Source organism: Myripristis murdjan, chromosome 15 (assembly GCF_902150065.1).
Source record: "Myripristis murdjan chromosome 15, fMyrMur1.1, whole genome shotgun sequence".
Lineage (NCBI taxonomy): Eukaryota > Metazoa > Chordata > Actinopteri > Holocentriformes > Holocentridae > Myripristis > Myripristis murdjan.
Genome location: NC_043994.1, coordinates 207,803 through 218,446, shown reverse-complemented (window position 1 = coordinate 218,446; position 10,644 = coordinate 207,803). Strand labels below are relative to the sequence as shown.

At 38.6% G+C, this 10,644-nt stretch overlaps 1 protein-coding gene across 1 annotated transcript in view; it reads right to left on the bottom strand.

Moving 5' to 3' along the window:
- Window positions 1–1,046: 1,046 nt before the first annotated feature.
- cdh31 (cadherin 31) overlaps window positions 1,047–10,644 on the bottom strand; it is a 51,544-nt gene continuing 41,946 nt past the window's right edge. The window contains exons 17-18 of the mRNA XM_030070681.1: window positions 6,401–6,544; window positions 1,047–1,942 (exon numbers count right to left, since the gene is read on the bottom strand). Of these exons, the coding sequence (XP_029926541.1) occupies window positions 1,730–1,942; window positions 6,401–6,544 (357 nt within the window). The 3' untranslated portion in view covers window positions 1,047–1,729. The remainder of the gene's footprint in view (window positions 1,943–6,400; window positions 6,545–10,644) is intronic.

Genomic DNA, 10,644 nt, shown 5'->3' with positions numbered 1-10,644 from the left:
AGTGCATCAAAATGTTTGACTGTAAACGGTACTGTAAACCTACACTTGCAAATTGTTGGTAAATAAATCTTCAATGCTCACGAAAAAAATTGTCAAAATTTTGGAGTCATGGTAGATGATGTGTGGCAAATTTCATAATTGTATCTCAAAAACTCAATTTTTGACAGCATTTTGAATTTTGCTCTCATGAACAATTGGAGTCAATCCAAGAATGGCATTTTTGAACACAAGTTTTTCACTTATGGAGCAAATCAATCATTGTCAAAAACAAATGACCAACATCTCCATGCTGTCTAGATGCAATATGTGTATTTTCAGATTTTTGTCTTGATGACTGATTTTTTTTTTTTTTTTTTTTAAACAGTGGTTTGAAATCTGCCTTTCCATGCATAGGCGGCTGCTATCATGTGACTGGCTTAGTCAATTTGTGAAGCCTCACATGAATTGACACTTGCCAATTAGCTTAGTGAGATAGAGCATTGTCCTTGCCAGAAACTGAGTTCAAACCTCAACTGATGCAAAATGCACATTAGAATGCCATCATCCTATTCTACACCTGTTGCTCAGAATTGCCTAAAATTGCCCAGCCCCGACCCTTGCTGCGCTGCAGCTACAGTTATATTCTTTTCCTCTTTCTTATCCCCCAGGAGTTCTTTACCTCACATGGCTGTCTCTCTCTCTCTCAAATAAATGGTAAATGGACTGCATTTCTAGTCTACTGACTACTCAAAGCGCTTTACAATGTTTGCCCCACATTCACACACTGATGGCAGAGGCTGCCATGCAAGGCGCCTAGCTGTCCATCAGGAGTGGTGAGGGGTTCAGTATCTTGCTCATGGACACTTCGACACACTCTGGAGGAGCCGGGGATCGAACCGGGAACCCTCTGGTTACCAGATGACCGCTCTACGTCATGAGGCACACTGCCCCTTAAACACACATCCACTGTTGTATTCAAAACATAAAATCCAAAAACAGCAGTGTAAACATTTCATAATTTAGACATTACAATGTCAAAATAACAACCCCAAATTAACATATCCGTATCAAACATTTTAAAAAGCATTTATTGACATAATTTCATTCAGTGACTATACCTTCTGAGGTTGATATGACAAATTCACTAGCTAAATAGTTTCACTCTGATAATTCCTGAAATTTCATGCCTCAAGCATTAACTTTAATTAAAAAAAATAATAATGAAAAAAAATAAAAAATAAAGATTTAAACAGAAGCAATGATACAAACTGTACACTGGCAGAATGAGGGGGAAAGTCAAGAACAGAATGGCGCTGTTTGGCTTTAAAGCACCACTGAGACAGCAGTACATAACCTCGAGGTGGGAAAAGTTATGTGTTTGTATGAGCTAAACAAGATTACCCTCATTATCAATGACAAAATCCTTGTGTTAATCCATTAATCTCCAGTGGCCCCCATCAAGCGTTTTTAGTAATAAACCTCGTAATCAGACTGGGATCCAAAAAGAGACCAACAGTTAATCAAGTACAATGTGGGAAACAGTGGCTACTGGATTAGCAAACACAACCCTTATTAAAAAGAAAACAATGAAAACAATGGCTTTGAACTTGCTTACAGGATTGTGAAGGACAGTAAATGAACCTGACCCCACCTCCAAAAGCATTTTCTAGGCACTTAACAGTTGTTTGAATCTGGCCATTTTCCCTGCATTTATTCATCAATCCATGTTTACATTTGTTTGTTGGTTCATTTATAGCATGTCATCTTCTTCTCCTCCATACATGTCAGCCAGTTTCTTAAAGCGGGGCCCCCATTCACTGAGACAATCATAGTCCTGGTCTCCACTGCTGGAGGAGTTCAGAGAAGAGAGACTGCCTGCATCAGAGCCTCCTCCTTCATAGTCAAACACCAAAAGGGAGTCGTAGGGGGGAGCTGTGGGGTCATTGTCAGCTGCCTTTAGATTCTGAGGAATGAGACAAACAGATTTCTTTTTCAGATGATAATTTACAGAATTTACATGTTATGACACTGTATGGTCAAGTGTGAGCAGTAATAGGACGATATGCAACAAATATCAAGGTAGATTGAAGACATAGCATACATGAGATCTGCCATAAACCCACTGAGTCATCACAAATTAGTTCCTATAAGTAACAACTACGACAAGTTACAAAGCTTTACGAAAGGCACAGATCACGTAGCCTGACACTTCCACTAAATTAGGCTACTCAGTCAGAAACTTCTCTCGTTACCAGTTTTCTGTGATTGGAGGATTTGATTTTCCCTGACCAATCACTGACATTTCTGCACCACCTCTGATACAACATGTGTAGAGAACATTTCAGAGGCATTAAATTGTAGCCTTAATTCTCAGTAAATGTACAGGCACAACATGACTTAAGTCCCATTACATAACCCTGCTGGTCTTTTAGAAGTCGTACACTGTAATAAGTCTAACATGCAGTTGTTCATTCAATCTCATAACTTCCATTGAAAACAGAATAAAATTATTGATTTGATTGTGAAACTCTTTCTTTTTGGATTTTGAGACATCAGTTTTGATTTTTACGGAACTAAATATCCGCCCAAAGGACACAACACTATATTATTGATTTCTCTCAGACATATTTTTTGGTTCATGTTCATCAGATAATATTTTTTATTTTGAGTCAAATGTGATTCACGTGAGCCCCACCAGAAACAGTTCTCTTTTTGCATGGCCTGACTGGCGAGAGACATCTTTTATGGATTACACCCGAAAATAAACGTAAGTTGCACAGCAGAAGAATATACTCAAATTTTTAGTGTTTTGTGTTGGCAAAATGGCAAAGAATGGCCCCATTTAAGCTGGCTAATCAGCCACCACCAAAGCTAGCTAGCCATCTTTGCATGCTTGTAGCTTGTAAGCTACAAGCATGTACCTAGCTAACGTAGCTAATGTGCAAGCTGGTTAACATTGACAGTCAGGAATGCATGTTGGCCAAAAACCAAAACCCTTGTTATGATTGGGCTATGTTACATTCATGGCTAAACCAATATTGCTAACGTTAGCGTTAGCTACATTCTTCATTCCAGACAAACCAGGACAAATGTTTCAAAAGAAGTGTTTTTTTTTTTTTTTTTTTTTTTGTTTTGTTTTGTTTTTGCAATACGCTTCTCTGGCTATGATGCACTTTGTTGTTGAAAGTTGAATGTTGAAAGAGTAAATAATTTTTGAAATAATGTATTGGCCAAGTATCTTATCTTTCATAGAGTGTAAGATGGGAAATGCATTGAAGTAAAATGAAATGTGAAAAATATAGTTTGATTATGTGTAAATGAATTTACTGGTGTCAATGCAAACATTAATTACTTATTTGGTTCAATGTAAATAAATTACGTTGGTTCATTTGGATCAAGACAAAGAATTAAGGTTGGGTCAAGTGCAGTAATAAAGTTTACATAAACATAAAAGAATCAGCTCATAACAAGTGACTCAATTTAGATTCTGTGAAGTCGAATATTTTAGATGTGACCACTGAACATCAATTTTTTTTAATTTGAGCAAGGTTTTTCTTTTAACAGTGTATAATTTCAATTAAACGAGGGATATATGGCTGACACATACATATGTACTGTATAGTTTAATCATGCCACTGATATGTTTCCAGACTTTGTGTGAAATTGTCTGGAATACCATTTTGTTCAGAATACTCTGAGTCTATGGCCAGTTGAAGAAATGCTTTCAGTGCATAATGTGCTCAAATTTGCCAAGTTATTAGTTTTAATCTATTTAAAATAACCACGTGTCTTCATTTTCCATGGCTGTTACCATTTTTCGTGTTATGGTCTGACTCTAGAACACCTGCCATCAATGTTTGTTCTGCCCATTTAAGTTGCTAATTATGTTGGGATTTCCAGTTGGAACTTCCGTTCCAAACCATCTTATTCCAGCTGAAGACTTCAAGATTCTAGATTTTGTGCATTAACAAAATTTGTCTTGCTGTGAAAGTGACAATCAAAGCAACGGATATGGATGTATATATACACTACTCACAAAAAGTTAGGGATATTCGGCTTTTGGGTGAAATTTATGGAAAATGTAAAATGTTCACGCTACAGTGATATTATATCATGAAAGTAGGGCATTTAAGTAGAAGCATACACTGGTGATTTCCTCATCTCCAACAATTTCTTGAAACAAAAGCCAACAACAGTGGTGGATATACCACAACAAAAAATGTCAGTGTCAATAACTTGTCATGTGCCCTTGAGCATCAATTACAGCTTGACAACGACGTCTCATGCTGTTCACAAGTCGACTTATTGTCTGCTGAGGCATGGCATCCCACTCTTCTTGAAGGGTGGCCCTCAGGACATTGAGGTTCTGGGGTACAGAGCTCCAAGCCTCTACACGGCGACTCAGCTGATCCCATAGGTTTTCTATGGGATTCAGGTCTGAGAAAGTGCAGGCCACTCCATTTGAGGTACCCCAGTCTCCAGCAGCCGTTCCCTAATGATTCGACCTCGGTGAGCTGGAGCATCAAACACCTGATGTGAATTTTGCTGTTAAACTCCTTGTTAGAGAACAGCAACTTGTGCAAAAAGTACTGAAACATTGAACAGTTGGACATGTGCATTCAAAAGTTTACAGAAGGTCACATTAAGTTCACCTGTAAAGGTTAGAATGCATTTTAGGTTCATCCTGAAATTTCACCCGAAAGCCGAATATCCCTAACTTTTTGTGAATAGTGTGTATATATATATATATATATATATATATATATATATATATATATATATATATATATATATATATATGTACAGAGAGAGAGAGAGAGAGAGAGAGAGAGAGAGAATGAGAGAGAGAGAGAGAAAGAGAGAGAGAGAGAGAGAGAGAGAGAGAAATATATGTATATATATTCAAACAGTGTTGGGCAGTAGCAGCGTTACAAGTAGTGATGTTACTAGTTTAACTACATTTGTCAGTAGTGTGGTCGTAACATCGCTGTTTCCTAAATCAAATAGCTTTTAAGTAGTGAAACTATTTTACTGATCAAATAGCGTGGTAGCGTCCGCAGAAGCTACATTTTCCCAGGTATTATTTTCTAAACCTTAAACACAGCGAAGCTTTTGCTGCGGTTTGAAATATAACTAGGAGCAGTGGGTGACGTCACCGCCACTCATGGACCTGTATGTGTAGCTGACAGCCACTCTTCTGTTTGACGCCGCGTACCTGTCCTAATTGTCTGCTGCAGCGGGACATGAGCACGTGCGTCGCGTGAACAAGCAGCTGCTGTAAGAAAGATCAGGATGCCTGGCCTCCATATCCACTAATAAGGAAAAAACGTTGGAACACAGAGGCAGAAACTACATGCAAACACAGGTGTGCACACATACACACTAACATACATGCACACTTCCCCCATATTAGTATATACGCACTACCTGCTTTTTGTTATTATGTGAAGCATGTTTGTTTTTGTTGCCATGTTTTGTAGCAGTAAAAGCAGAGAGAGCACAGTTTAATCAACTATTGAACTGAGCATGTTGGGTTAGGGTTAGCATGCCTGACTGTTTGACAGTTTTATTGATTACTAAGATAGCAATGACTTGGAATGAAGTTGGTTTGATGTTACAAAAAAAGAAAAAAAAAAAAAAAAGCTTTGATGTAGTTAAGCTACATTTTGTCACTTTATTGTAGCTTAGCGTGCTACATTATCTAGAGGGTAGCTTCAGCGTAGTGAGGCTTAATGTAATGTAACTGGGAGCTTAGCTCACTATATTTTGTAGTGTTTAGTAGTAAAAGCGGCTCTCCTGTTGACTTTGTCCTGCCAGTGTGGCTCTCATGAAAAAATAAGGGGGGATCACTGTTATAAGGGATTAGGAAACAGGCTGGAGAGAGAGAAATTTATTTTGGTAATCAGATTACCATATGTTTGAGCATTCGCCTGACTTGTGCATACTGATTTGACATGTGGTCATGCTTGTGGTTGTACACCTACACCAAAGCTAGAGGAGAGTGCTGGGCTACATTACTTTTCACACTGTAGCCTAGACAGTATTATTTGCGTTCATCAACATCACCAGCCTTCCAGCCATCTCACACTAAAAAGACAATTGAAATTCTTAGTGAAAAATGTATATGACACATTTGCCACATTTAGGAGGCAATTTACAACCTTAAACCACAAAACTGCCTTAAGATGTGTTTCCATTCAAATATTTGTTCACAAATTGTGCTGTATACAAAAAATGGCAAAATTAGACAAAAGTTTATGCTCATATTATGGAATATGAAAACAAAAATATGTCAAATGAATGATGATGTAGGCTTGTGAGGATTTCTTGAGATGAAGTGATGGCCATCTTTTTCTCTTCATTTTAACCAGGCTGGAAGCAATTTGGCTCACATTAGCTCCTGAATCATCACTTGACTTACATCATCAATGAAGTTGCCAATGTCCTCTGGGTTGGCAGGACGAGGCCGGTACTGAGGAGCTGGCATGAAGTTTGGCACCACATCATTCCTGAAGACCTCAGGACGGTTGTCTAGACCACGATGGAGAATACTCAGGTCATAGTCCTGATGGAAGACAGATGCACCACTGTCAACATCCAACTCTTACAACCACATGTTTAGTTGTAATATATGCATCATACAGGAGGTTTTTCATAGATAGCAGGTGACATGCTTCAAAGGATAAAAAAATGTATCTTTAATTCCATCTTATAATAAAATATATCTATCTATATCATATTATCTCAAAATAACTGTTTCCTCTGCCAAGCCAAAAAAGAAAATGTGCTGTGGTTCTAAAACGTACCGCACAATTTATTGTGCAAAGCACCACTACCTTCTGTAGATAAAAAGTATACATACATACAAGAATGAATGAATGAATGCCTTCATTGTCATTTATACCAGTGGTACAACCTAAATTAAAATTGCAAACCCATGTGGTTTAAAAGAGACAGGGAAGGCAAAAAAAGAAACACAAAACAAACAATAAATAGACATAAGGTAAATGCCACGTAACTAAACATCGCACAAAAAGTAAAGAAATCTGTTTGGTAGATTATTTCTTTGTTGTAACGATGCTTCTTGGCAATAAATCTTAAACCATTGGAAAGCCTGTTTATTTCCTTTTAAATGATGCCACATTTGTAAGGAACATGCATTTGTGGGATGAGCGGCAGAGCTAAGTATGTGGGTTGCGCCCATGAAAATTTGCCAAATCTTCTCTGCCAATGCCTAACAGCTTATTTTGTTGTTGCTATTGACTCTTGTTTTGAGCTTCTGGTACAGCTTATTTTGTTGTTGCTATTTCTGACGTCACGTTCAACAACCGCAAGGTGACGCCGGAACACCAGCAACGAAATGAGGCACCGAAATTTTCGTTCTTATTCGGTCTCGTTACTACCGTTTACGTTGGAACCGGTACCTATTGGCACCGCATTTCGGTACCCAACCCTAGCAGTGTGTGACCAGGCTGGTGACCAGCATGAGGAGGAGATGCCATGCTGTTGTGGCTGTGTATGGTTCTTCCACACGCTACTGAGGCTCCTGTTTGTTAAATGAATTACTTGTTAAATTGCCAATATGTCTTGTTTCTTCAAATTTCAATCATCCATCCACCATTCAAAAGCAGTGTGTGACCAGGCTGGTGACCAGCATAAGGAGGAGATGCCATGCTGTTGTGGCTGTGTATGGTTCTTCCACACGCTACTGAGGCTCCTGTTTGTTAAATGAATTACTTGTTAAATTGCCAATATGTCTTGTTTCTTCAAATTTCAATCATCCATCCACCATTCAAAAGCAGTGTGTGACCAGGCTGGTGACCAGCATAAGGAGGAGATGCCATGCTGTTGTGGCTGTGTATGGTTCTTCCACACGCTACTGAGGCTCCTGTTTGTTAAATGAATTACTTGTTAAATTGCCAATATGTCTTGTTTCTTCAAATTTCAATCATCCATCCACCATTTAAAAGGGAAATAAACTGGCTCTCCAACGGTACAAGATTTATTGCCAAGAAGCACTGTTACAACAAAGAAATAATCTACCAAACACAAATTTCCTTACTTTTTGTGTGATGTCTGTATTGTACAGTCCTCTAAAGTGCGGCACAGTTCTTTAAAGTGCAATCAGTGGAAGAGCAGCTATAGGTCAGTCATGTGTGAATTCAGCTGCCTGATGGCACTGGGGTAAAAACTGTGTGTTAATCTGGAGGTGCAAGCCTGAATAGATCTGTAGCACCTCCCAGAGGACAGCAGTGTGAAAAGAGCGTGACATGGGTGGGAACTGTCCTAGGTTATGTTTCGTGCTCGTTGTTGGCATTTGGTGTGGTATTTGTCAGAGAGTGATGGTAGCTGTGTGTGTGTTATTTTCTGGGCTGACTTCCTGACTCTGTCCATGGCCTTTTTATCAGTTGAGGTACAACTGTTGTACCACACTATGATGTCATGTGTGATGATGTTTTGCACGCAACAGGTGTAAAATGACAGGAGCAGTTTCTGGGGCAGATTGACTTTTCTCAAGTTCAAGAAAGTATAGGCGTTGTGCCTTTTTCATCAGTTTTACATACATACATAGATAAACAAATAAATAAAAATAATCTGAGCAAAAACAATAGGATGAATGAAATGAATGAAAAAATGAATAAACGGCTCTTAGACTTAGGATGTGCAACCTTCTAGGTTGACCTTTGCTTGAAAGAAGCCAATTCAAAGTGATTTAGCACTTTCCAAAAAGAAAGGTTTGATATTTGAGCACCTTGCTTGCAACAGATGGTTATTTTCTGATTGTTTCACAGTTGTAACATTGTAGAGCACAAATAAACACTTCCACACCTCTACATAGCCCTGTAGGAAGGTGCCCCATTGCTGCAATCAATAAAAATGCATTTGCCTTACTGAAAAGGGGAAGCTGCTGAGGCAAACGTGTCACATGCAAACACACTCTCTGTATCTCTTTCTCTCCGAAGTCCAAAGCAAGTGCCTTCAGCACATTTGAAATCACAAATGCGCTCAAAGACCACATAGTAGCACTTAGAGATGACGAAATGTTGAACTACAGTCAGTGGCACACTATGCAGCAAAAGTGATTAAGTGACATGAGTTTAGTCTGCTGTTGATCTAGTGTCAGCGGAGCCAAAGAGAATGTTTGAGCAAGCTGCAGTAGTGGACTGTTAAAATTAGGGATGGTACTGATACCGATACTGGTATACGTGAAAGTGCCCAATACAGCCTTATTTGGTCATATCGGAATCGGCGAGTACGCCTGTTAATGCACTGATACTACCACCCATACCACCACGTGATGCAGATGCACGCAGGGCGCCAAGCCTGATGCTGACCGGTGCCGCGGCCAGCTCGCCTGATGCCGGCCAGTGGCTTTTTTATTCAAACAAGATTTTGTCCATATAAAAAGTATTTTTCCAAAAGAGTCTTGAAAAAGAGGGGTCATCTTAAAATCAGGATCGTCTTTTATGCGGGTCAATACGGTAAGTTGCAAAATGTCAGCGATTTGGCAAAACGGTTTAAGAGTGTCTAGACTGTCAAACTAAGTTGGATAATAAAAGAACAGCTCTGTGGCATTCATTCTCTGTATGTTTTTTCATGTTTTACAAAGGGTTTAACGTGATGACAGCAATCATATCATGTAAGGTTGATAGTGTACAGCAGAAGCACGCTGGTATCGGATCGGTATTGGCTTTTAGGCAGAATTTAGCATCGGAATCGGATCGGCAAGGAAAAAATGGTATCGTACCATCCCAAGTTAAAATATTGAGTGTATTAAGATTTTTCTTATGCTGTGTGAAATGATCTTTTGGTCATGTTAAAATATGTACGTTTGGACATGTTGTGTGTGTAGTGCACAACGTTGTGTGTACATTTGCAGAATAAATTGGGGAGGAAACCTTTTTTTTTTTCCACTTTTTTCTATTTAGCATTTTTCAAAAAGAATGGCTTATTTCCAGCATAGTCCTGTCTAAACAATTACAATTTTAACAAGCCAGAAGTAGAGATGATGGTTTACAAGACAGAAATCAGATTTTTTTTAAAGTTCTACTGAACTGTCTAGAGAGAATTCCTGCTTCACTAATGTATGTATGTACAGTGCTGTGAAGAAGTATTTGCCCTTTCCTGATTTCATTTTTTTTTTTTTTTTTGCATATTTGTCACACTTAAATGTTTCAGATCATCAAACAAATATTAATATTAGACAAAGGAAAACCAAGTAAATACAATATGCAGTTTTTAAATGATGATTTCATTTATTAAAAGGAAAAAAGCCATCCAAACCTACCTGGCCCTATGTGAAAAAGTAATTGCCCCCTCTTGTTAAATCATGAATTAACTGTGATTGACCACATTTTTTTGGAAAGCTGAGTTCAATTTCACTAGCCACACCCAGGCCTGATTACTGCCAGACCTGTTGAATCAAGAAATCACATATAGAACCTGTCTGACAAAGTGAAGTAGGATAAAAGATCTCAAAAAGCAACACATCATGCCGTGATCTAAAGAAATTCAAGAGCAGATGAGAAACAAAGTCATTAGTATCCATCAGTCTGGAAAGGGTTACAAAGCCATTTCTACGACTTTGGGACTCCAGCAAAACACAGTGAGAGCCATTATCCACAAATGGAGGAAACTTGGAACAGTGGTGAACCTTCACACGAG